At 44.2% G+C, this 27953-nt stretch overlaps 1 protein-coding gene across 2 annotated transcripts in view; it reads left to right on the top strand.

The window, feature by feature from the left end:
- Positions 1-27953, top strand: part of FIRRM (FIGNL1 interacting regulator of recombination and mitosis) — a 693335-nt gene that overhangs the window by 210171 nt on the left and 455211 nt on the right. For both annotated transcript variants that reach the window (XM_069737142.1, XM_069737143.1), the window contains exons 6-7: positions 1975-2137; positions 2468-2552. In XM_069737142.1, the coding sequence (XP_069593243.1) occupies positions 1975-2137; positions 2468-2552 (248 nt within the window). The remainder of the gene's footprint in view (positions 1-1974; positions 2138-2467; positions 2553-27953) is intronic.

Below are 27953 nucleotides of genomic sequence, written 5' to 3'. Positions count from 1 at the left end.
CAGGGTACTCTACTCATGCTCAGTTGATTTCAGTTCTTTCTCTTTGAAGTAAAGTGTGGAATATGGTAAAATGTTTATTTGCTTTTCTATGTAGTATGACTATCTGGTTTAATTGTGTAAACATTCAAAGTGTGAAAATTGGTAATGTTTCTAAATTTGTCAAATTTTAAATAATTTTTATATAAAAAATATAAAAAATGGCCCAAATTTACAGGTAAGAAATTATTGTCAAGAAAAGTCATTCTTCGAATTGCATTGATATTTGGAAGCGTTCCAAAGGTATGATCACATAAAAATACATTGGTCAGATTGAAAAATGGGGCTCTGTCATTAACCCCTTTCTGACCTCGGACGGGATAGTAGGTCCGAGGTCAGATCCCCTGCTTTGATGCAGGGCTCCGCGGTGAGCCCGCATCAAAGCCGGGACGTGTCAGCTGTTTTGAACAGCTGACATGTGCCCGTAATAGGCGCAAGCAGAATCGCGAGCTGCCCGCGCCTATTAACTAGTTAAATGCCGCTGTCAAACGCAGACAGCGGCATTTAACTACCGCTTCCGGCCGGGCGGCCGGAAATGACGTCATCGCCGACCCCCGTCACATGATCGGGGGTCGGCGATGCTTCAGAATTGTAACCATAGAGGTCCTTGAGACCTCTATGGTTACTGATCGCCGGCAGCTGTGAGCGCCACCCTGTGGTCAGCGCTCACAGCACACCTGATTTTCAGCTACATAGCAGCGAACAGCAGATCGCTGCTATGTAGCAGAGGCGATCGTGCTTTGCCTGCTTCTAGCCTCCCATGGAGGCTATTGAAGCATGGCAAAAGTAAAAAAAAAAAAAATGTTAAAAAAATAAAAAAAATATAAAAGTTTAAATCACCCCCCCTTTCGCCCCAATCAAAATACCGTAAATCAATAAAAAAAATATCAAATCTACACATATTTGGTATCGCCGCGCTCAGAATCGCCCGATCTATCAACTAAAAAAAAGCATTAACCTGATCGCTAAACAGCGTAGCGAAAAAAAAATTTGAAACGCCAGAATTACTTTTTTTTGGTCGCCGCGACATTGCATTAAAATGCAATAACGGGCGATCAAAAGAACGTATCTGCACCAAAATGCTATCATTAAAAACGTCATCTCGGCATGCAAAAAATAAGCCCTCAACCGACCCCAGATCATGAAAAATGGAGACGCTACGGGTATCGGAAAATGGCGCAATTTTTTTTTTTTTTTTTTAGCAAAGTTTGGAATTTTTTTCACCACTTAGGTAAAAAATAACCTAGTCATGTTAGGTGTCCATGAACTCGTACTGACCTGGAGAATCATAATGGCAGGTCAGTTTTAGCATTTAGTGAACCTAGCAAAAAAGCCAAACAAAAAACAAGTGTAGGATTGCACTTTTTTTTGCAATTTCACCGCACTTGGAATTTTTTTCCCGTTTTCTAGTACAAGACATGCTAAAACCAATGATGTTGTTCAAAAGTACAACTCGTCCCGCAAAAATTAAGCCCTCACATGGCCAAATTGACGGAAAAATAAATAAAGTTATGGCTCTGGGAAGGAGGGGAGTGAAAAACGAACACGGAAAAACGAAAAATCCCAAGGTCATGAAGGGGTTAAGGCCAAAACTGTTTACACAACTAAGGGGTTAAATGTAAAACTAGTTTATAAAACATGCAAAATTCCCATAGACTGTATAAAGTTCCACCCTAGCAAGAAGAGCACATCTTCAGAACGGTCAGATGTATGTTATCGCTGGGCCTCCACACTTCAGCAATGAGGTGCATTACTATTAATGCAATGTAACCTTAAAATGCAATTTATCTCTGGCGTTATCGCTGTGATTCCTGGTGGCACCGCTTTCATTTTACCCTATTATGTTACCTCGCTATTATTTTGTTAACATGCAAATCGTCCTCACACAGTCCTGTTCCACTGGACAGATGCATATTTGATGGTAACGTTGCTCTTTAGGACGGTGATTCCGTATATTTTGGACGACTCCATCTGGTTTCAAATTTACTTCAAGCACTTTTCAAAGAGGCTGTGACCCTGGAAAAACAGTTAATGGAACTGCTGGATAAAACTACGATAAGCGCCTCCACATCAGTCACTGAAATTACCGGCATGGTCTGCGGTAAGTTCCATCTCCTCCCAGCAAGGGGGCTCTTGGTGTCAGCATCACACTGTCAGCCCGCTATTAACCTGCAGATTACCTCCATATCTGCAGGACAATACCGTTATTTTACATGACAGGCTCCCTTTAAACTATGCACCTTAATTCCCGAAGGCTGCAATATCTACCAGATATTATTATACATATAGTAGTTTTGGCATACAGTTTCATATGATGGAGTGTCCCTATTCTTGCTTTGCATGGTCACTGCTCCCCATTGTTATTTTACTTTCACTGTTCTACAACTTTTTTCATAGTAATAACATTTCTATATTGTATCTTTTTATACAGTTGTGCATACATTCTTAGATATTTGTGTCATCGTTTCTAAAATGGATCATGCTGTACATGCAAATATATGGAAATTTATCATCAAGTGAGTAAATCAAATCATCTTCTTTCTTGCCTTAAAATTATTTGTTTATAGATGTTGCAATAGTGTGCTTTTAGAAACTAGCATACGGTACAGCAGCTTACTCTCAGTGTATCTCTTTAAATCCAACACAAAAATATAAATGATACTAAGGCCTCGATTCATCATTTGTGTTTTAGGGTTTCTTGGGTCACGTTTTTTTGGGGGTTTTTTTTGTCTTGTGGTACTCATTGCCATTTTCTCTATTTAACTCCGCACGACAGCACACAGGAGGATGTCATCTCATCCTTGTAGGGACAGGAAATACGAACAAGGTCAAATAACCCTTCCTACCTCCTTTCCCCAGTGTTTTTCCTGTCCCTATAGGGATGAAGAGGTCATCCTAGGAGTGCTCTGTGTCGCCGGCAGATGCTACAGAATACGGATAGCTGGAGATCTGTTGGTTCTTGCCTTACCTCTCCTTGTGCTGTTGGTCTCCTATGGACTCAGGACCTTTGTTTCCCCCAGTCTGTGCCTTTGGGTAACGTCTGGGGGGGATTTCTGGCTGGAGGTGTCTGAGCTCTCCAGCCCCATCTCCTCCCCCTGCTCCTGCCGGGTCAAAGAAGCCGGGATGCGACAAGGGAAGCATACTTCCGGCTTCCCTTGCTGAAGCTCGCATGATGCGGTCCTGACTGCCGGAAGTGATGCCAGACGCCGTGCGCGTCCTTTGATGACGTCACTTTTTGGTTTTGCATTCCACGGTGGAAAGCAACGGAGACGAGGGTGCAGAAGGCAGACCGACACTTCCTGATGATCCATCAGCACCGGAAATTGTGGGGGAGCAGTCCCTCTGATTCTGAGGAGGCACTGGTTCGGTCCTATAAAGAGAGACCCGAATAGAGGATCAAGTAAAGTAAGACAAAATGTGTGGTAGCATGGAGATTTCTGGTCCTTCCAGCTCTGCATCTGTGGAACCCAGCGCAGTTCCGGTCCCTGTAAATATACAGGCATTGGATCCCCTCCGTGGTGCAGATATAGAACATAAAGGACTTATTTTCTTCTCCCCTCTCTTTCAGGGGGACAAGGATCCTGCACCCAAGGAGTAAATTCAAGACCATTAGCTACAAGTGCGCAGTCTGTGCAAAAAGACTTGTAACTTCACATAGGAAGCTAAGTCAAGACTGTACAGATAAGATACTTAAGGAGGGCTGTTCTTCTTTAAGGGAGGAAATTAAAATCTTTCATGGCTTTCTTCTCCCAAGCGATACCTGCTCCCAGCACCCCTCCAGCAGCCACGAAAAGGAAGATCTGTCATGAGGAAGATTCAGATTCCCAGGAGTCCATGGAAGAAGAACTTCTGAAGGAGGGTGAGCAGAGCCCCAGTCCTGATATACACGATAGGAAGTACTATTTTTCCTCGGAAAACATGGAGGAACTGCTTATGGCTGTAAGGAGGACCATGGAGGTGGAAGAGGAAAAGAACGACGTGTGGTGCAGGAGAGATGTTCGGTGGTCTCTGAACAAGGAGACAACTGGTGCTCCAGATACATTATAACATTGAGAGCAGTTAGTTGGTTGTGGAAGAATGGGATTCTCCAGAAAAAAGCTAAGCACCCTATCCGAGTGGAAGGACAGATTCCCAGTAGATGAGGAGACCTCCAAATGCTGGTCCAAGTTGCCTAAGGTAGACATTCAAGTCACACACATGGCTTAGAAGACTACCTTACCATTTGAGGACTTCTCCCAACTAAAGGATCCCCTGGAGCACAAGACGGAGTGCCTCCTTACGATGTCCTGGGAAACCTTAGCAGTGCTGCTAAATATGAATACAGTTTCTACATCCATAGCCAGATCTATGTCTCGCTGGCGGCTGGTACTCCCCGAGAAGGAATCCTCATCTTACTACCCCTTCTCCAGAATAAGCAAGAACACGAGATCAATCAGCATAGCTACCAAATGTGGAATCTCTTAATAAAGGCAATATTGGAGGTAGATATCTGCTAATATCAATGTAGGATAAGGCATACCGACAGGTCGCTAATTGAACAAGGACAAGAGGGAGAGGATTAGAGAACCCACAAAAATGACCATAGAGTCCTCATATATTAAAAAAATATAATCCATCTTTAGTAAATATAATAGAGTATAAAGCACAGGTGAGGACACAGTCACAGCAGTCACATAAGTACAAATCACCGCCCAAATGCACAACTGCACTAGGAGCGCACGGAACCAGGGGACCATAGCTACTGAAACCATACTCATGTTTATCAGAACCATTCCCTCCACAAAAGGGGTAAAGTCAAAGTGAGTAACATGTTTTAATCAGTAGCTACATCTGCACATATGTAGCACATGCAATATACAGAAATGCCAAGTTGTACGAAAATATAGACTGCAGTATGAGACAACTCGTGCCACAATAGGCAACATATTTGCTACAAAGAAGTTGAAAATAATTACCTCTATTGAGATGCTGATATGACGGTTCCCATGGTCCATGGACTCGGCAGAGTCACTCAGATTAGCGGCAAGGTCATCAGCCCTATCCAACTCTGTAAAGGTACCGTCACACTAGACGATATCGCTAGCGATCCGTGACGTTGCAGCGTCCTGGCTAGCGATATCGTCCAGTGTGACAGGCAGCAGCGATCAGGCCCCTGCTGTGATATCGCTGGTCGGGGAAGAAAGTCCAGGACTTTATTTCGTCGCTGGATCTCCCGCTGACATCGCTGAATCGGCGTGTGTGACGCCGATTCAGCGATGTCTTCGCTGGTAACCAGGGTAAACATCGGGTTACTAAGCGCAGGGCCGCGCTTAGTAACCCGATGTTTACCCTGGTTACCATCGTTAAAGTAAAAAAAACAAACACTACATACTTACCTACCGCTGTCTGTCCCCGGCGCTGTGCTTCTTCTCTGGCTGTGAGCGCCGGCCGGAAAGCAGAGCGGTGACGTTTTCCCGAGCACTCTTGGGTGATCTCCAAGTATTTGTGACTGCTCTGTGATTGTTTTCCTTGCCACAGCTGCATGATTTGCGACTGTTGGCTTGATTACATGTGGGGATTCCCTAGCAACCAGGGAACCCCACATGTACTCAGGCTGTCCAGCAGTCGTAAATCATGCAACTGCTTTGACAAAAACCGAAATCTCCGAGCAGTCACATACTCTGAGATCACCCAAGCGTGCTCGGAGAACCCAAGCAGCGAGTATACTCGCTCATCTCTAGTGGCTAGTAAATCAAAAGAAGTCTAATATGTTCCCATTCACAAAGAAGACATTCTTAGGTGTTCTTCAGAATTATCAAAAGCAAACATGTTTTTTGCCCAAACAGAAGCAGATTCAAATGAGGTCAAAGGTAAACATCCTGTGGAGTAGAAATTTGCCATGTCGATCCTCGTCTCAATGACATCCTGCATTCCAGTAGTAGCCTGGGCCCAAGCGCACACCAGAGACATTCAGACCTATATTCTGGCATATTGGATGGATCTCTCAAGTCTCTGAAGAAGATGATTTCGGTGCCTATCAGGATAAGGACATCATTACCTTGGTGAAAAAACCTAAGGAAGCTGAACTAGGGAGTTCCTTGGATCCAGGTCCCGCTAATCACCATAGAAGTGGATGCCAGCAAAAGAGGTTGGGGTGCCATCGTCTTCCAGACATCCTTCCTAGGTCATTGTTCAGCCGATATCAGTAGACAATCCTCAAATTCCAGGGAATTGAAGGATTTGGAACTGATCCTGAGGGCAGCAGCATCATTGATTTGAGATACCCACGTGAGAATCTGTTCCAACAATGTGACTAGTCATGCACCTCAGTCACCAGGGAAGCTCGATGCATGAAGAATTGAAAGGTATTTCAGCAAGAATATTTTCTTGTGCTGAGGAAAATCTTCTATCCGTGTCAGCCCTCCATATTAAGGCAAACAGCCAACATACAAGCTGATTTCCTAAGCAGAAAGTATATCCACCCAGGAGAGTGGGGTCTGAGTCCAGAGGTTTTCCATATGTTAACCAAGAAGTGGGGTTATCCAGAAGTGGACCTATTCATGGGACATCAAAATGTGAAAGTAACCCACTATTTCTCACTGAACCCTGACTGTCTGTCTAGGCGTAGACACCTTTGCTCACCTATGGAGGTTCAGTCTAGCATAATACTTTCCTCCGATTTCAATTTTACCGAAATGCACAAAATAAGGCTCGAGCAGACCAGAGTAATTTTGGTAGCATGCCTCTGGCCAAAAAGGAGCTGGTTTGGCACCATAAACAGCCTATGTGGGCAGTAACTTAATCCTTCCATCAGTCAGGGATCTTCTACACCAAGGACCAATCTCCCATCCAGACATCGAAAAACTTACATTTAGTGACGTGGCTTTTGAGTTCTCGATCCTAAAGGCCAAAGGTCTCTGAGAGTCATCAACACCCTACAAATTAGTAGGAAGCCTGTAACAAACACCATATATCAGAAGAAGTTTGTATCATGGTGTGCACCGGATCAACTGGATCCCTTACAACCCAATATTGCCCAATTCCTAGACTTCCTACAAGAAGACCCGGAAAAAGGACTCAGACCCAGTACTCTAAAGGTTCCAGTGGTGGTGTTTAATTCATACTTAGACCAGACTCTGGCCAAACATCACTGGATGAAACGATTCATGAGAGCAAGCCACCCGCTTTCGTCCCAGACCAGTCAATCTGGTCCCCGCCTGGGACCTTAATATCGTCATTAAAGTATTGATGCTTCCACCATTTGAACCTCTACTATCAATAATGCTGGATAAACTGTCCTGGAAAACAGTGTTTCTAGTGGCAATCACGACATCCAGACTGGTGAGAGTTACAGGCTCTTTCACTAAACTACCTGAGGATACTAGACCAAATGGTGCTCCGCCTTTACCCTTAATTTCTACCTAAGGTAGTTTCAGACTTTCATAGGTATCAAGACATAATACTACATTCCTTCTTCTAAAACCCAAGGAACAGTAAGGAGGAAAAGTCCCATCTTCTTAATGTATGGCGAGTGGTCCTACATTATCTCCAACCTAATGGTCATAATAGGGGAAAGAAAGCATCCAAAACTACAGTGGCCAATTGGTTAAAAAGAGCAATTGCTGAATCTTACACCTCCATAGATGTTTTCAGCTCATTCCACCAGAGCAGTAGCAGTCTCATGGGCTGAGAAAGCCAGTGCCTCAATCAAAGAGACATGCAGAGCTGCTACCTGGTCGTCCGTCTACACCTTTGCCAAACATTACAGGTTTGACTTGACATCCATTAATTTATCATTCGGGAGAAAAATTCTCCAGGCGGATGTCCCTCCCTTGACATTAGTCTTTTGTATTCCTCCAGTGTGCATTTGTGGGGGCTAGTAGAGAAAACAGAATTGAACTGGAAATTCGGTTTCTAAATTCCCACCATGACATAACGGGTAATTCCCTCCCCTTGCTCAATTATTTCGTTATTTAGATCCAGTAATAATAAATGGAGAAAGGAGGTGGGTGGGCTATTTGACCTCTTGTATTTCCTGTCCCTTTTAGGATGAGGCGACATCCTCCTGTGTGCTCTTGTGGTGGGTCATTAGAAACTGAAGTCTAATTCTATTTTTTTTCACCAAATTCTTAAAAATGACACATGTGGTTTGTGAATTTAGCGCAAAGTCAAAAATTGTTTTTATTTTTGTCTTTTTCTGCAGCTTTATTGGTCAAAGTCATGCGTTGCAAAAATTGCTCAAATTCCTAGCATACATGAAATCGCTACAGATTAGAGTACATTTGTGCAATTGCGAACAAAAAACGGGAGATTAGGAAGGTTAATAAGTGGCTCAAGAATTGGTGTAGGAAGGAGGGGTTTTGGTTCCTGCAGAACTGGGCCGACTTTTCAGTTGGCTACAGGTTCTACGCTAGGGACAGGCTGCACCTCAACGGGGAGGGTGCAGCTGTGTTGGGGAGAAAATGGCTAGAAGGTTGGAGGAGTGTTTAAACTAGGGATTGGGGGTGAGGGTATTCATTTTATAGGAGGGGAAGATAGTGCAGATAGAGACCTGGGCACAAATAAGGAAGATGGCGGTGGCATGGGGGGTGGGGTTAGAACAGTTAATAATTTAAGAAAGAATAGATGTACAGAGAGGAACATCAAGTGCATGTATTCTAATGCTAGAAGCCTCGCCAACAAAATGGACGAAATAGAATTATTATGACATGGTGGGGATAACTGAAACGTGGCTGGATGAGAGCCATGACTGGGCTGTTAACTTGCAGGGTTATAGTCTGTTCAGAAGTGACCGAATGGATAGGCGAGGGGGAGGGGTGTGTCTATATGTAAAATCGTCCTTAAAACCCATCCGGCGTGATAATATAGGTGAATCTAATGAAAATGTAGAGTCCCTGTAGGTGGAGATAAGGTGAGGGTGAAAAAAGAATAAATTACTGATAGGGGTTTGTTATAAATCTCCAAAAATAATGGAAGCAATGGAGAATATCCTCGTAAAGCAAAGAGATGAAGCTGCGACTCAAGGGGAAGTCATTATTATGGGGGACTTCAACTACCCTGAAATAGATTGGGGAACGGAAATCTGCAGTTTCAGCAAAGGTAATCGTTTTTTGACAACTATGAAAGACAATTACCTTTCCCAACTGGTTCAGGACCCAACAAGAAGGGGGGCACTGCTAGACCTAATATTAACCAACAGGCCAGACCGCATATCAAATATAAGGGTTGGAGATCACTTGGGTAATAGTGATCACAAAATAATAAGTTTTTATGTATCCTTTAATAATATGTATAGTAGAGGGGTTACAAGGACACTAAACTTCAGGAGGGCAAATTTCCAACGGATGAGAGAGGATCTTGGTGCAATTAACTGGGACGATATCCTGAGACATAAAATACACAAAGAAAATGGGAGACATTTATTAGCATTTATGTGCACAATATATACCGTAGGGGAATAAACATACTAGAAATAGGAGGAAACCAATACAGATAAATATAGCTGTAAAGGGCGCAATAAGTGACAAAAAGAAAGCATTTAGAGAATTAAAGGAAGTAGGTAGTGATGAGGCACTAAATAAATACAGAAAATTAAATTCTGTAAAAAGCAAATCAAGGCAGCAAAGATTGAGACAGAGAGACTGATTGCCAGAGAGAGTAAAAATAATCCCAAAATATTCTTTAACTACGTAAATAGTAAGAAACTAAAAATTGATAGTGTTGGCCCCTTTAAAAATAGTCTGGGTGAAATGGTGGATGAGGATGAGGAAAAAGCCAATATGCTAAATGACTTTTTTTTCATCAGTATTTACACAAGAAAATCCCATGGCGGACAAAATGACTAGTGATAAAAATTTCCCATTAAATGTCACATGCTTAACCCAGCAGGAAGTACGTCGGCGTCTAAAAATCACTAAAATTGACAAATCTCCGGGCCCGGATGGGATACACCCTCGAGTACTGCAGGAATTAAGTACAGTCAATGATAGACCATTATTTTTAATCTTTAAAAACTCCATAATAACAGGGTCTGTACCACAGGACTGGCGTATAGCAAATGTGGTGCCAATATTCAAAAAGGGGACAAAAAACTGAACTCAGTAATTATAGGCCAGTAAGCTTAACCCCTACTGTGGGTAAAATCCTGGAGGGCATTCTAAGGGATGCTATACTGGAGTATCTGAAGAGGAATAACCTTATGACACAGTATCCGCATGGGTTTACTAGGGACCGTTCATGTCAGACTAATCTGATCAGCTTCTATGAAGAGGTAAGTTCCGGACTGGACCAATGGAGCCCAGTGGACGTAGTGTTTATGGACTTTTCAAAAGCTTTTGATACGGTGCCACACAAAAGGTTGATACATAAAATGAGAATAATGGGGATAGGGGAAAATATGTGTAAGTGGGTTAAGAGCTGGCTCAGGGATAGGAAACAAAGGGTGGTTATTAATGGAGCACACTCGGACTGTGTTGCGCTTAGCAGTGGGGTACTACAGGGGTCAGTAATGGGCCCTCTTCTTTTTAACATATTTATTAATGACCTAGTAGGGGGCATTCAGAGCAGAATTTCAATATTTGCAGATGACACTAAACTCTGCAGGGTAATCAATACAGAGGAGGACAATTTTATATTACAGGATGATTTATGTAAACTAGAAGCTTGGGCTGATAAATGGCAAATGAGCTTTCATGAGGATAAATGTAAGGTCATGCACTTGGGTAGAAGTAATACGATGTATAACTATGCGCTTAATTCTAAATCTCTTGGCAAAACCGTCAATGAAAAAGGCCTGGAAGTATGGGTTGATGACAAACTCTTGTTCAGTGGCCAGTGTCAGGCAGCTGCTACAAAGGCAAATAAAATTATGGGATGCATTAAAAGAGGCATAGATGCACATGAGGAGAACATAATTTTACCTCTATACAAGTCACTAGTTCGACCACACTTAGAATACTGTGCACCGTTCTGGTCTCCGGTGTATAAGAAAGACATAGCTGAACTAGAGCGGGTGCAGAGAAGAGTGACCAAGGTTATTAGAGGACTGGGGGGTCTGCAATACCAAGATAGGTTATTACACTTGGGGCTATTTAGTTTGGAAAATGAAGACTAATGGGTGATCTTATTTTAGTGTATAAATATATGAGGGGACAGTACAAAGACCTTTCTGATGGTCTTTTTAATCATAGACCTAAGACAGGGACAAGGGGGCATCCTCTACGTCTGGAGGAAAGAAGGTTTAGGCATAATAGCAGACGCGGGTTCTTTACTGTAAGAGCAGTGATACTATGGAACTCTCTGCCGTATGATGTTGTAATGAGTGATTCATTACTTAAATTTAAGAGGGGATATGATACCTTTCTTGAAAAGTGTAATGTTGCAAGGTATATATACTAGATTCCTTGATAGGGCGTTGATCCATGGAACTAGTCTGATTGCCGTATGTGGAGTCGGGAAGGAATTTTTTTCCCCAAAGTGGAGCTTACTATTTGCCACATGGGTTGTTTTTGCCTTCCTCTGGATCAACATGTTAGGGCATGTTAGGTTAGGCTATGGGTTCAACCTTAATAACTATGTATGTTTAGCCCTAACCCTAACTTAAGCCCTAACCCTAACTTTAGCCCCAACCCTAACTTTTGCCCCAACCATAACCCTAACTTTAGCCCCAACCCTCACCCTAACTTTAATAAACCATAACCTGCCTTATCTGTTTTTTTCTTACTTTATAAGGAGATCGCTGACTGGCACAGCTGTTGCCAGCAGCACTTGTCACACTGTTTATCATCTAATCTCTCACTGACAGGATATCAAAGAAGAAACAGCGTTATTATGAGGCAGATCGCCCGATAAAGTTCGTTACTACATCAATCTTTCCCAGTGATTTGTCTTATTGGCTGATGTGACGCTGATGTCATCGAGACCTGAACCAATCAGGTCTCGATGAGGTCGGGGGTCACAGGAAGCTTTGTGCATCGGAATCCACTCATTATGAGGTACGTGGGGGTCCCGGTGAGCACAAAACCGCCAACCGTAGACAAACATTGGTGCTGCACAAAGCCCTTCTAGCGCCAATGTTTTTCTACTGTCTGCGGTCACAAAGCAGTTAAGCTTTTGTTTTTATGGCTTTTTCTTATAGGATGTTTGCTTTTCAATAGTCGTAACTAAGATGATCGCAACCTCAAATTTATACAGGATTTTTTTAAAAATAAAAAATACCTTTTTAAAGGGAACCATTTTCACTTCATGCTGTCCAAACCATGGGTAGGATGAATCAGCAAGTGTCTGTGCAATTGATGCCAGGTATATTTTAATCTTATCTACAAGGCATTTTAGAGAACATAGGCCCTGATTTATAAATATGTTTGTGCCAGCTTGCACCTTTTAATAAATCTGGCATGTCTGACTCTGGTGGCCTCATTCTTTATGATTGGCATTTACAATCCCATCGTCTGAGAAGTTCAGGGACTACAGGGAGAGCCCTGCTCTAATTTATTGGCAAGCTTCTCCCTATGCACATACATGTTTCAATTCACTGAAAATATCAGATTTACAAGTACGTCTCACAAAATTAGAATATCATCAAAAAGTTAATTTATTTAATTTCTTCAATACAAAGTGAAACTCCTATATTATAGAGTCATTACAGAGTGATCTATGTCAAGTGTTTATTTCTGTTAATGTTGATGGTTATGGCTTACAGCCAGTGAAAGCCCAAAAGTCATTATCACAGTAAATTTAGAATACTTTGTAGCACCAGCTTGAAAAATGATTTTAAAATCTGAAGTGTTGGCCTACTGGAATGTATGTTCAGTAAATGCACTCAATACTTTATCAGTTCTCCTTTTGTATCAATTACTGCATCAATGAGGGGTAGTATGGAGGCGATTAGCCTGTGGCGCTGCTGAGGTGTTATGACAGCCCAGATTGCTTTGACAGTAGCCTTCAGCTCGTCTGCATTGTTGGGTCTGGTGTCTCTCATCTTCCTCTTGACCATGCCCCATAGATTATCTATGGGGTTAAGGTCAGGCGAGTTTGCTGTCCAATGAAGCACAGTGATACTATTGTTTTTAAACCAGATATTGGTATTTTTGGCAGTGTGGATAGGTGCCAAGTCCTGCTGGAGAATGATATTTCCATCTCCAAAAAGCTTATCAGCAGAGAGAAGCATGAAGTGCTCTAAAATTTCTTTGTAGACTACTGCACTGACTTTGGTCTTGACAAAACACAGTAGACTTTTAGCTGATGATATGGCTCTCCAAACGATCTCTGATTGTGGAAACTTCACTAGACCTCAAGCAGCTTGGATTGTGTGCATCACCACTCTTCCTCCAGACTCTGGGATCTTGATTTCCCAATGAAATGCAAAGTTTACTTTCATCTGAAAACAACACGTTGGTCCACTGGGAATTAGTCCAGTTCTCTTTCTCCTTGGCCCAGGTAAAACGCTTCTGGCGTTGTCTATTGGTCATGAGTGGCTTGATACAAGGAATGCGACACTTGTAGCCCATGTCCTGGATGCATCTGTGTGTGGTGGCTCTTAAAGCAATGACTCCAGCAGCAATACACTCCTTGTGAATCTCCCCCAAATTTTTGAATGGCCTTTCTTAACAATCCATTCAAGGCTGCAGTTATCCCGGTTGCTTGTGCACCTTTTTCTATTACACTTTTTCCTTCCACTCAACTTTCCATTAATATGCTTGAATACATCACTCTGTGAACAGCCAGCTTCTTTAGCAGTGACCTTTTGTGGCTTACCCTCCTTATGGAGTGTGCCAATGACTGCCTTCTGGACATCTGTCAAGTCAGCAGTCTTCACCATGATTGTGGAGCCTACTGAAACAGACTAAGGGACCTTTTTTAAATGCTATTGCAGGTGTTTTATGTTAGTTATTCTAATTTACTGAGATAATTACTTTTGTGTTTTCATTGGTTGTAAGACATAATCATCAACATTAACAGAAATAAACACTTGAAATAGATCACTCTGCTTGTAATGACTATATAATGAGTTTCAGTTTTTGTATTGAAGATCTGAAAATAAATTAACATTTTGATGATATTCTAATTTTGTGAGAAGCATTTTTAGATCTCTCCAGTGTCTTTGTAACTCAATTCTCTGACTATTCCAATTGGAGTAAATATTTAAAATATAACCAAAATCAACATTGGAAAGGTGAATTAAAATTAGTTCCCCAACATACGGTTAATACGTAATATCATAAATTATATATTACCCTACCTAAAGTGCTATATATGCAGTGTAGTGTATTGGCCCACTCTGACAGCTAATAGTACTATAAATATATACCGTGGTTTCGTAGATAGTTACCTCCTGCAACAAAGAAGATAACTACATCTAGACAGTGTAGTCAGATTAGCAATTCCTATACTATTGTTAAAACTGGTCTTAATTATCATATATGAGCCTAGCCACATTGGCACGATGTAACTAGCTAGACTGTCGCTAGGTGTTCTTATCAGTATAGCACTCTCTCCTACACCTGCTGTGCTTTAAGTCAGATCATAGATGCTGGAGATTCTGTCCAACTCATCTTAATTATTATAAATAAACCTAACCACCATTGCATGGTGCAGCTAGCTAGATTATCACTAGCTGTACTTAACGATATAGCACTCCCCTATACCCGCTGTGTTGGGAATTAAATCATAGATACTGGAGATTTGGCCTACTCGTTTCTAAACTAGTTTAATTCCTGCAATGAATCATCAAGGGGTGGCAGTTTTAGGCTTAAGGATATACACTGCTCAAAAAAATAAAGGGATGTAGAAAAGCCGCTGAGACACCATCACATGTTTCTCAACGCAAGCAATAAATAGTCAGGTCTTTCACCGGGAAGGAACAACCACGGGAAGGGCAGCATCCAAAAAGGAAAACCACCTATGGTATCCATCCACAGCCAGCTGTTTCGGGGTATTTACCCCTCATCAGTGTGGAGTAGGAAACTGGCTATTAGGAGCAGTGCCTAGTAAAAGGACTATAAGGATAAATGACCTCGGGGAGATCAAAACATCCAGCACCGCGGAGACACCATCACGTGTTTCTCAACGCAAAATGAAGTTGCAGGCTTATTCAACTTCAGTGGAAATACCTCAGGACAAGGAAATTATGCTCAGTAGTGTGTGTGGCCTCCACGTGCCTGTATTATGTCCCTACAACACCTGGGCATGCTCCTAATGAGATGGCGGATGGTCTCCTGTGGGATCTCCTCCCAGACCTGGAGAAAGCATCCGCCAACTCCTGGACAGTCTGTGGTGTAGCGTGACATTGGTGGATGGTGCGGGTCATGATGTTCCAAATGTGTTCAATCGGATTCAGGTCTGGGGAGCGGGTGGGCCATTCCTAATTTCAATGCCTTCATCCAGCAGGAACTTCTGCCACACTCCAGCCACATAAGGTCTGGCATTGTCCTGCATTAGGAGGAACACAGGGCAAACCGCACCGCAACCTCACAAAGGGTCTGAGGATCTCCTCTTTTTACCTAATGGCAGTCAGGCTACCTCTGGCGAGCACATGGAGTGCTGTGCGGCCCATCAAAGAAATGCCACACCACACCATTACTGACCCACTGCCAAACCGGTCATGCTGAAGGATGTTGCAGGCAGCAGATCACTCTCCATGGCATCTCCAGACTCTCACATCTGTCACATGTGCTCAGTGTGAACCTTCTTTGATCTCTGAAGAGCACAGGGCGCCAGTGGAGAATTTGCCAATCCTGGTGTTCTGTGGCAAATGCCAAGCGTCCTGCATGGTGTTGGGCTGTGAGCACAACTCCCATCTGTGGACGTCAGGCACTCAGACCATCCTCATGGAGTCGGTTTCTAACCATTTGTGCAGACACATGCACATTTGTGGCCTGCTGGAGGTCATTTTGCATAAAGGCTGAGGTAGCTGTTCTGCTGCTGGGTTGTTGCCATCCTACCTCACCCTCCACGTCTCCTGGTGTACTGGCCTGTCTCCTGGTAGCTCCTCCAGCCTCTGGACACTACATTGACAGACAGCAAACCTTGCCACAGCTTGCATTGATGTGCCATCCTGGATGAACTGCACTGCCTGAGCCACTTCTGTGGGTTGTAGAGTCCGTTTCATGCTACCACGAGTGTGAAAGCGTAACCAACATTCAAAAGTGACCAAAACATCAGCCAGAAAGCATTGGTACTGAGATGTGATCTGTTGGCCCCACCTGCAGAACTACTCCTTTATTGAAGGTGTCTTTATAATTGCCAATAACTTTGTTAGAATCAGGCTGCACTCAGATGTCGTCCGAGTGCAGTCTGTTACGCCGAAGGCGACAGGAACAAAGAGTGGACCCACTGGACCTTGGCACCGAACCTCCCCTGAGCGAGCACTCCAGAGTGGAACCAACCCCTATACAGGGACTGTTAGAAGGCAAGCACAGGGAATAATAATAATCTTTATTTTTATATAGCGCTAACGTATTACGCAGCGTTTTACAGTTTGCACAGGGAAAACTCGTACCACGGAGGCCAGGACCAGGGATCGGCTCTAGGAAAAGGAAAACACAGGAACTGCGCAACACGGGAGCAGGAACTGAAAGGAAAAAAGGAGAACAAGAGGATAAACAACACAGGGCTGGCAAGGAACAAGACTGGGAATGCACAGGACTGGTAAAGCACAGAAAACTACGCGGCCTACCTAAAGCAGGAAAAACACAATAATCAGGCACTTCCACAAAGGGAGGAGGACCAGAAATACTTGAGGCCAGATACTGATTGGCAGGAAGTACTTCCGAGTCAGGTCATGGAGGGATAGAAGAGCAGAGGGAGCGCGCGTGGTCAGAACCTACTGCGCCTGCGCAACCCACAGGTGCGCGCAGCTGAGTGCAGGGAGGACGCGCGCCAGGATGCAAGCATCGAGCCCAGGAATGAGGAGGACGCAGCAAGGACATCAGCTGACCTGGACTCGGCGGCAGCAGGGGGAGTGCTAGGAACAGGAGCCGAGGTAACAAACTTCATCTGTTGTCTATTCAATTCAATTCAATTCAAATGAGCTTTATTGGCAGGACTAAGTACATGTTAGCATTGCCAAAGCATATGGTAAAAATACGGGGGGTGGGGGAGGGGGGCATATAGAGGTCCAGGGAATATCAAATTCCTTTTATAGGATAGGGGATGTTTCCAGGGTGGGGTATAGGAGTCCATGACATATCAGGCTCTTTAGTCGGGGGATAGGGATTTGTCCAGTGTTGGGGTACGGGAGTCCATGACATATCAGGCTCCTCTTAGTCTGTGGCAGGCTCTGACATATTCCGCTGCTACGGCCACTGCACTTTCCTCTTCCCCCAGTATTATCGGCAGTTTCTTTTCCTCCTCCTTGGAGGTGAAGTCTGGGAGGAGATCAGACAGTCTCTTGAAGGGAGTGTCCCTCACTGCGGAGTATTTGGGGCACCTCAGCAGGAAGTGGGCCTCATCCTCCACGTCCTCCCGGGGGCACTGCTGGCAGAGTCTGCTCTCTCGGGGCTTGTAGTTCTGTCGGTGCCGCCCGGATTCGATGAGTAGGCTGTGGGCGCTCAGTCTGTACCGGCTCAGGATCTGTCGATCTTTGGGGTTTTCTAGTTTCTCTAGATATGGGGCCAGTTTGTACTCCTTCTGTAGATTCCGGTATATTGTCAGTTTCTGGGATTTGTTTATGTCGTTCCTCCAGATGCTGAGATATTCCTCTTTGACTTTGTGTACCATTTTCTGGATTTCACCTTTTGTCAGGCCATGGAGGTTGATGGCTTAGTCAGACTGGCTTTGGGTACTTTTCCTTGGGAGGCTTCCTGAGGCTTCCTGGTGTAGGAAGGCTTTGTGATGGTAGGAGCTGGGACTGCTACTTTGTAGATGAGCCTTGAATGACAGCGCCTTCTTCTTTATTGCGATGTGTAGTGGGAATCTTTGTGTAGGGGGCATTCTTTGCGTCTGGAGGAGAGAAGGTTTTTCCACCAACATAGAAGAGGATTCTTTACTGTTAGGGCAGTGAGAATCTGGAATTGCTTGCCTGAGGAGGTGGTGATGGCGAACTCAGTCGAGGGGTTCAAGAGAGGCCTGGATGTCTTCCTGGAGCAGAACAATATTGTATCATACAATTATTAGGTTCTGTAGAAGGACGTAGATCTGGGTATTTATTATGATGGAATATAGGCTGAACTGGATGGACAAATGTCTTTTTTCGGCCTTACTAACTATGTTACTATGTTACTATGTAATCTGCCCAGCTCTGCTCGGCAGGCGCTATTTGATGTGCTCCGATGGACTTGGAGAAGATGCTTGCAGAACTCTAGGTGGAATATTTCTGTCGGCCCAGCGTCCCACTTTGACCAGTTTGAGTATGAGACTGGGCCCCAGACCTCACTACCGTATAGAAGAATTGGGGCAATGATGGAGTCAAAATTTTTTAGCCATACGGTTATTGGTGCCTTGAGGTGGTACAGACGCCTTCTGATGGCATAGAAGGCTTTGGATGCCTTGTCTTTTAGTGACTCTATGGCTTGCTTGAAGCTCCCTGACTGGCTGAGTTCTAGGCCCAGGTAGGTGTACCTGTTGGTTTCAGTAAGTGGACGGTTGTCTATCATATAGGTAGGATTGCCAGTAGGTTTCTGCTTTCTTTTCTGGAACACCATGATACTAGTTTTTTTCTCGTTGATTGGCAGTGCCCATGTGCTGCTGAAGGTCTCTAGGATTTTCAGATGATCTTGGAGGCCTTTCTCAGTTGGTGATAATAGCACGAGGTCATCTGCATACAGCAGAAATTTCACCTGGGTGTCATGGAGGGTGAGTCCTGGTGCTGAGGAGGACTCTAGGGCCACTGCCAGCTCATTGATGTAGATGTTAAAGAGCGTTGGACTGAGGCTGCAGCCCTGTCTCACTCCTCGACTTTGTTGGAAATAGGCCGTCCTCCTTCCGTTGACCTTCACACTGCAACTGTTCTCTGTGTAGGAGAGCTCAACAGCATGCGGAATTGATAGTCAAACAGTGTTGCTTCCTAAGTAACATAGTAACATAGTAACATAGTTAGTAAGGCCGAAAAAAGACATTTGTCCATCCAGTTCAGCCTATATTCCATCATAATAAATCCCCAGATCTACGTCCTTCTACAGAACCTAATTGTATGATACAATATTGTTCTGCTCCAGGAAGACATCCAGGCCTCTCTTGAACCCCTCGACTGAGTTCGCCATCACCACCTCCTCAGGCAAGCAATTCCAGATTCTCACTGCCCTAACAGTAAAGAATCCTCTTCTATGTTGGTGGAAAAACCTTCTCTCCTCCTCCAGTAGACAGTTTGATTTCACAAAAGTTTGATTTACTTGGCGTTATATTCTGTTTAACCCCTTAGCGACCGCCGATACGCTTTTTAACGTCGGCCGCTAAGGGTACTTAAACCACAGCGCCGTTAATTAACGGCGCTGTGGAAAAAGTCAATAGCGCCCCCCAGAGGCTGATTTTCTCCGGGGTCTCGGCTGCCGGGGGTAGCCGAGACCCCAGAGAACATGATTCGGGGGTTTTTAACCCACCCCGCATTTGCGATTGCCGGTAATTAACCGTTTACCGGCGATCGCAAAAAAAAAAAAAAAAAAAAACGCGATCTCTTTTTCATTTCTCTGTCCTCCGATGTGATCGCACATTGGAGGACAGAGAAAAGGGGTCCCAGGTGGCCCCCCAATACTCACCTAGCTCCCCCGATGCTCCTCGTGTCTCCCGGTGGGCGCCGCCATCTTCAAAATGGCGGGTGCATGCGCAGTGCGCCCGCCGGCTGGCACCGTAGAATCTTTGGGGTCTCGGCTGCCGGGGGTAGCCGAGACACCAAAGAGCAGACCTGGGCAAGATGCGGCCCGCGGGCCGCATCCGGCCCGCCTGACGGTTGTAAACGGCCCGCCGCCCCAGGCACCGCTCGGCTCCCCTTCCCTTCAGCCACGCCTGCGCCTGTGCGCCCTGCATTCAAACTCCTGTCCGCTGAGAGGCGCTGACCGCCGCTGGCACTTCCGCATCAGGGAAGCGCCAGCAGCAGGTGACGTCCCTCAGCGTGACACATGCTGCTGCTCTGCTCCGTTGAGCCGGACGCTGGTGTTCTGTGTGGCACTGCAGCGCTGTACTGAGGTCACTTGTGGAGTCGGACGGTGCCGGTGGTCGGTGGTAAGGGCTCTGGGTTATCTGCTCCTCAGTACTTGCGCACTGGGTCATCTGCTCCGCTGTACTTGCGCACTGGGTCATCTGCTCCTCAGTACTTGTGCTCTGGGTTATCTGCTCCTCTGTACTTGTGCTCTGGGTTATCTGCTCCTCAGTACTTGTGCTCTGGGTTATTATCTGCTCCTCAGTACTTGTGCTCTGGGTTATTATCTGCTCCTCAGTACTTGTGCACTGGGTTATTATCTGCTCCTCTGTACTTGTGCACTGGGTTATTATCTGCTCAGTACTTGTGCTCTGGGTTATTATCTGCTCCTCAGTACTTGTGCTCTGGGTTATCTGCTCCTCAGTACTTGTGCACTGGGTTATTATCTGCTCCTCAGTACTTGTGCACTGGGTTATTATCTGCTCAGTACTTGTGCTCTGGGTTATTATCTGCTCCTCAGTACTTGTGCACTGGGTTATTATCTGCTCCTCAGTACTTGTGCACTGGGTTATTATCTGCTCCTCAGTACTTGTGCACTGGGTTATTATCTGCTCCTCAGTACTTGTGCACTGGGTTATTATCTGCACCTCTGTACTTGTGCACTGGGTTATTATCTGCTCAGTACTTGTGCACTGGGTTATTATCTGCACCTCTGTACTTGTGCACTGGGTTATTATCTGCTCAGTACTTGTGCACTGGGTTATTATCTGCTCCTCAGTACTTGTGCTGAGTTATTATCTGCACCTCTGTACTTGTGCACTGGGTTATTATCTGCACCTCTGTACTTGTGCTCTGGGTTATTATCTGCTCAGTACTTGTGCACTGGGTTATTATCTGCTCCTCAGTACTTGTGCACTGGGTTATTATCTGCTCCTCAGTACTTGTGCTCTGGGTTATTATCTGCTCCTCAGTACTTGTGCTTTGGGTTATCTGCTCCTCAGTACTTGTGCTCTGGGTTATTATCTGCTCCTCAGTACTTGTGCTGAGTTATTATCTGCACCTCTGTACTTGTGCACTGGGTTATTATCTGCACCTCTGTACTTGTGCTCTGGGTTATTATCTGCTCAGTACTTGTGCTCTGGGTTATTATCTGCTCCTCAGTACTTGTGCACTGGGTTATTATCTGCTCCTCAGTACTTGTGCTCTGGGTTATTATCTGCTCCTCAGTACTTGTGCTCTGGGTTATTATCTGCTCCTCAGTACTTGTGCTCTGGGTTATTATCTGCTCCTCAGTACTTGTGCACTGGGTTATTACCTGCTCCTCTGTACTTGTGCACTGGGTTATTATCTGCTCCTCAGTACTTGTGCTCTGGGTTATTATCTGCTCCTCAGTACTTGTGCTCTGGGTTATTATCTGCTCAGTACTTGTGCTCTGGGTTATTATCTGCTCCTCTGTACTTCTGCACTGGGTTATTATCTGCTCAGTACTTGTGCTCTGGGTTATTATCTGCTCCTCAGTACTTGTGCACTGGGTTATTATCTGCTCAGTACTTGTGCACTGGGTTATTATCTGCTCCTCAGTACTTGTGCACTGGGTTATTATCTGCACTAATGAAATCTGGACATTATGGGGGCACTAATGAAATCTGGACATTATGGGGGCACTAATGAATGAAATCTGGACATTATGGGGGCACAAATGAAATCTGGACATTATGGGGGCACTAATGAAATCTGGACATTATGGGGCCACTAATTAATGAAATCTGGACATTATGGGAGCACAAATGAAATCTGGACATTATGGGGGCACTAATGAAATCTGGACATTATGGGAGCACTAATGAATGAAATCTGGACATTATGGGGGCACTAATGAAATCTGGACATTATGGGGCCACTAATTAATGAAATCTGGATATTATGGGGGCACACATGAAATCTGGACATTATGGGGGCACTAATGAAATCTGGACATTATGGGGGCACTAATGAATGAAATCTGGACATTATGGGGGCACTAATGAATGAAATCTGGACATTATGGGGGCACAAATGAGATCTGGACATTATGGGGGCACCAAAATGAATGCCCATCATATGTATCATGTAACCCGCCCGCCATAAATTAATAGTACTCATGAAGAAAAGAAACCTTGCAATATTTATTGTATAAAACTGCATTTTCTCCTTCTGCAGAGAATCGTGACTCCCATCAGAAGAATTAGCCCTTACATATGTCTGCTAAAAAAAGAAAGATTGATGGAGAATGCAGAGTTTTTAACAAGGAATGGACTTCTAAATATTTATTTACTGAAACCAAAGGTAAAGCTGTGTGCTTAGTTTGTGGAGAGCAAATAGCTGTGTTTAAAGATTATAATTTAAATCGCCATTACGAAACAAAACATGCACAGAAATACAAGAACTTGACAGAGGCAGAGCGGGCACGGGCATCTGAAGATTTGCTATCAAAACTGCAAACGCAGAAAAGATTTTTTACAAAGCTCCACGCATCCAGGGATGCAGCCATCAGGACAAGCTTTGTAATATCCCACAAAATTGCTAGAAACAGTAAGCCATTCTCTGATGGGGAGTTTGTGAAAGAATGTTTGGTGGACTCTGTAGCAATAATTTGTCCTGAGAAAAAAGAAGCATTTTCACATGTGTCCCTCTCCAGGCGAACCGTAACAAGACGGGTAGAAGACATTGCGGGGAATTTGGAGTTGCAGCTTAAAAACAAAGTTGATTATTTTATTTTTTTTTCCCTGGCTCTGGACGAGAGCTGTGATGTCCATGATACTGCCCAGTTACTTATCTTTGTACGCGGAATAACAAATAACTTTGAGATGACTGAAGAGCTGGTAGCTTTGCGATCATTGAAAGGTACCACGAAAGGGAGTGATTTGTTCACCGAAGTAAATGCATCCGTGGACAAACTGGGCTTAAAATGGAACACATTAGTAAGTGTTATAACCGATGGATGTCCAAATATGACAGGGAAAAATGTTGGACTTTTGAAGCGGATGCAAGATAAAGTGAATGAAATAAACCCAGAACAGAAATTGATATTTTTGCATTGCATTATACATCAAGAAGTGCTGTGCAAGTCGGTGCTACAAATCAGCCATGTTGTTGATGTTGTAACTAAGACAGTTAATTTCATCAGGGCAAGAGCACTGAATCACAGACAATTTGTTTCACTGTTGGAGGAACAAGAAAGTGAACATAGTGACATAGGCTACCATACAGCTGTGAGGTGGCTCAGCCTTGGGAAGGTGCTTAAAAGAGTATGGGACCTGAGAGCTGAGATTCAGACATTTTGTCAAATGAAAGGCAAAGACATCCCTGAATTCTCAGATAAGCACTGGATAGCAGATCTGGCCTTTGCCATTGATGTGACTACACTAATGAATGAGCTGAATACCAAGCTGCAAGGCAAAGGCCTCTTTGCACATGAAATGTTCTCCTTGGTGACAGCTTTCATGAGAAAATTGAAGTTTCTTTCTAGCCAATTGAAGATCAATATTCTCACTCACATGCCAACACTGAAAGAAGTCACACCATCAGCTGATCACCTCAACAAGTATTCATCCATGTTTGCGGCTTTACATGATGAATTTTCCAGAAGATTTGAAGACTTTAAAGCAGTGGAGAGTGAAATGCACATGGTTTCTTCTCCTTTTACATGCTGTGTGGATAATGCCCCCAGTAATATCCAGTTAGAACTCATTGATCTGCAGTCTGACAATCTACTGAAAGAGCTTTTTAAATCCGTATCACTGCTGGAGTTTTATTCTTCTCTCAAAGAGGAAAACTTTCCACACATAAGGAGGCATGCTCAGAGGATGTTAGTTCTCTTTGGATCTACCAACGTATGTGAACAAACATTCTCACTGATGAAGTTCAACAAATCCAGATACAGATCCTCTCTCAGTGATGATCACTTGTGTGCTGTTCTTCGCATATCCACCTCAGATATTGAACCTAACTTCAGTGAACTTGTTCGGGCCCAAAACAGGCTAGATTACTCTCATTGAAGATTCTCATGTTATTGAAATGGTTAATGTACTGTTATTTACCAAGTTAAAGGGATGCCGGTTAAAAAAACTAACATATCTTGATCTACAACATTGTTGTAACAACAGCAAGTTTTCTACAGTTAACACAAGCTCGTTGCAGTGCAGTTCATCATCTCATCATTAAATAATGATGTAAGTATGTCTTCCGTATTTTCTTTGTATTGTAAATCTCTGCATTGTTTAACATACTGTTTGTTCATGAAAATATAGCATATGTATACTACAGTATTGGGTAAAAATTAGTTAATTATATTAGTCCGGCCCTCTAAAACCATCCATATTTCTCATGCGGCCCCATGGCAAAATTAATTGCCCACCCCTGCCAAAGAGCATGATCGGGGTCGGTTTTACCGACCCCTGTTTTGCGATCGCCGGTAATTAACTGTTTACCGGCGACCGCAAAAAAAAAAAAAAAAAGTAAAGTGTAATTCTCTGTCCTCTGATGTGATCGCACATCAGAGGACAGAGAAATAGGGGGATTCGGGGACCCTACAATACTCACCTGTGTCCCTGGATCCTCTTGCTGCTCCTCCTGGCCGCCGGCAGAAGAACATGGCGGACGCATGCGCAGTGTGCACGCTATCTGTCTCCATCTGCAGGCCGGCAGGAGAACAGCAGTTGGGGCTAAAATTAGGGGTAGGGTTAGTGGTAGGGGTAGGGTTAGGTTAGGGGTAGGGTTAGGTTAGGGTTAGGGCTAGGGTTGGGGCTAAATTTAGGGTTAGGGTTGGCGCTAAATTTAGGGTTAGGCTTCTTTCACACTTACGTCGGTACGGGGCCGTCGCAATGCGTCGGCCCGACATACCGACGCACGTTGTGAAAATTGTGCACAACGTGGGCAGCAGCTGTAGTTTTTCAACGCATCCGCTGCCCAATCTATGTCCTGGGGAGGAGAGGGCGGAGTTACGGCCACGCATGCGCGGTCAGAAATGGCGGATGCGACGTACAAAAAAACGTTTCATTGAACGTTTTTTTGTGCCGACGGTCCGCCAAAACACAACTGATCCAGTGCACGACGGACGCGACGTGTGGCCATCCGTCACGATCCGTCGGCAATACAAGTCTATGGGCAAAAAACGCATCCTGCGGGCACATTTGCAGGATCCGTTTCTTGTCCAAAACGACGGATTGCGACGGAATGCCAAACGACGCAAGTGTGAAAGTAGCCTTAGGGTTAGGGTTGGGGCTAAAGTTAGGGCTATGGTTGGGGCTAAAGTTAGGGTTAGAGCTGGGATTAGGGTTAGGGTTTGGATTAGGGTTGGTATTAGGGTTAGGGTTGGCATTAGGGTTACGCTTGGGATTAGGGTTAGGTTTGGGATTAGGGTTAAGGTTAGGGTTGTGATTAGGGGTGTATTGGTATTAGGGTTAGGTTTGAGGTTAGGGTTGAGATTAGGATTAGGGTTGTGTTGGATTTAGGGTTTTGATTAGGGTTATGGTTAGGGTTGACATTAGGGTTGTTTTGGGGTAAGGGTTGGGATTATCGTTAGGGTTAGTGATTAGGATTATGGATCAGGTTAGGGTTAGGGGTGTGTTGGGGTTAGGGTTGGAGCTAGAATTGGGGGGTTTCCACTGTTTAGGTACATCAGGGGGTCTCCAAACACGACAGCCAATTTTGCGCTCAAAAAGTCAAATGGTGCTCCCTCCCTTCTGAGCTCTGCCGTGCGCCCAAACAGTGGGTTACCCCCACATATGGGGCATCAGCGTACTCGGGATAAATTGGACAACAACTTCTGGGGTCCAATTTCTCTTGTTACCCTTGTGAAAATAAAAACTTGGGGGCTACAAAATCTTTTTTGTGAAAAAAAAAAAAATATTTTTTATTTTCACGACTCTGCATTCTAAACTTCTGTGAAGCACTTGGGCATTCAAAGTTCTCACCACACATCTAGATAAGTTCCTTGGGGGGTCTAGTTTCCAAAATGGGGTCACTTGTGGGGGGTTACTACAGTTTAGGTACATCAGGGGCTCTGCAATCGCAACATAATGCCCACAGACCATTCTATCAAAGTCTGCATTCCAAAAAGGCGCTCCTTCCCTTCCGAGCTCTGCCGTGCGCCCAAACAGTGGTTTACCCCCACATATGGCGCATCAGCGTACTCGGGATAAATTGGACAACAACTATTGCAGTCCAATTTCTCCTGTTACCCTTGTGAAAATAAAAACTTGGGGGCTACAATATCTTTTTTGTGGAAAAAAAAATATTTTTTATTTTCACGACTCTGCATTCTAAACTTCTGTGAAGCACTTGGGCATTCAAAGTTCTCACCACACATCTAGATAAGTTCCTTTGGGGGTCTAGTTTCCAAAATGGGGTCACCTGTGGAGGGTTTCTACTGGTTAGGTACATCAGGGGCTCTGCAAACGCAACATAATACCCGCAGACCATTCTATCAAAGTCTGCATTCCAAAACGGCGCTCCTTCCTTCCGAGCTCTGCCGTGCGCCCAAACAGTGGTGTACCCCCACATATGGGGTACCAGCATACTCAGGACAAATTGGACAACAACTTTTGGGGTCCAATTTCTCTTGTTACCCTTGTGAAAATAAAAATTTGGTGGCTAAAAAATCTTTTTTGTGGAAAAAAAAATATTTTTTATTTTCACGGCTCTGCATTCTAAACTTCTGTGAAGCACTTGGGCATTCAAGGTTCTCACCACACATCTAGATAAGTTCCATGGGGGGTCTAGTTTCCAAAATGGGGTCACTTGTGGGGGATTTCTACTGTTTAGGCACATCAGGGGCTCTCCAAACGCGACATGGCGTCCGATCTCAATTCCAGCCAATTCTACATTGAAAAAGTAAAACGGCACTCTTTCTCTTCCAAGCTCTGCGGTGCGCCCAAACAGTGGTTTACCCCCACATATTGGGTATCGACGTACTCAGGAGAAACTGCACAACAACTTTAGTGGTCTAATTTCTCCTGTTACCCTTGTGAAAATAAAAATTTGTGGGCTAAAAGATCATTTTTGTAGAAAAAATGCAATTTTTTTTTTCACGGCTCTACGTTATAAACTTCTGTGAAGCACATGGGAGTTCAAAGTGCTCGCCACACATCTAGATAAGTTCCTTAAGGGGTCTAGTTTCCAAAATGGTGTCACTTGTGGGGGGTTTCCACTGTTTAGGCACATCAGGGGCTCTCCAAACGCGACATGGCGTCCAATCTCAATTCCAGCCAATTCTACATTGAAAAAGTAAAACGGCACTCCTTCTCTTCCAAGCTCTGCGGTGCGCCCTAACAGTTGTTTACCCCAACATATTGGGTATCAGCGTATTCAGGAGAAATTGCACAACAACTTTTGTGGTCTAATTTCTCCTGTTACCCTTGTGAAAATAAGAATTTGTGGGCGAAAAGATCGTTTTTGTGTAAACAAAAGCGATTTTTTATTTTCACGGCTCTACGTTATAAACTTCTGTGAAGCACTTGGGGGTTCAAAGTGCTCACCACACATCTAGATAAGTTCCTTAAGGGGTCTAGTTTCCAAAATGGTGTCACTTGTGGGGAGTTTCCACTGTTTAGGTACATCAGGGGCTCTCTAAATGTGACATGGTGTCCGATCTCAATTCCAGCCAATTCTGCATTGAAAAAGTCAAACGGCGCTCCTTCACTTCTAAGTTCTGCGGTGCGCCCTAACAGTGGTTTACCCCCACATATGGGGTATTGGCGTATTCAGGAGAAATTGCATAACAAAATTTATGGTTACATTTCTGTTTTTACACTTGTGAAAATAAAAAAAATGGTTCTGAATTAAGATGTTTGCAAAAAAAAGTTAAATGTTCATTTTTTCCTTCCAC

This window comes from Ranitomeya imitator, chromosome 8, assembly GCF_032444005.1.
Source record: "Ranitomeya imitator isolate aRanImi1 chromosome 8, aRanImi1.pri, whole genome shotgun sequence".
NCBI classification, from domain to species: domain Eukaryota; kingdom Metazoa; phylum Chordata; class Amphibia; order Anura; family Dendrobatidae; genus Ranitomeya; species Ranitomeya imitator.
This window is presented reverse-complemented; position numbering and strand designations above follow the sequence as displayed.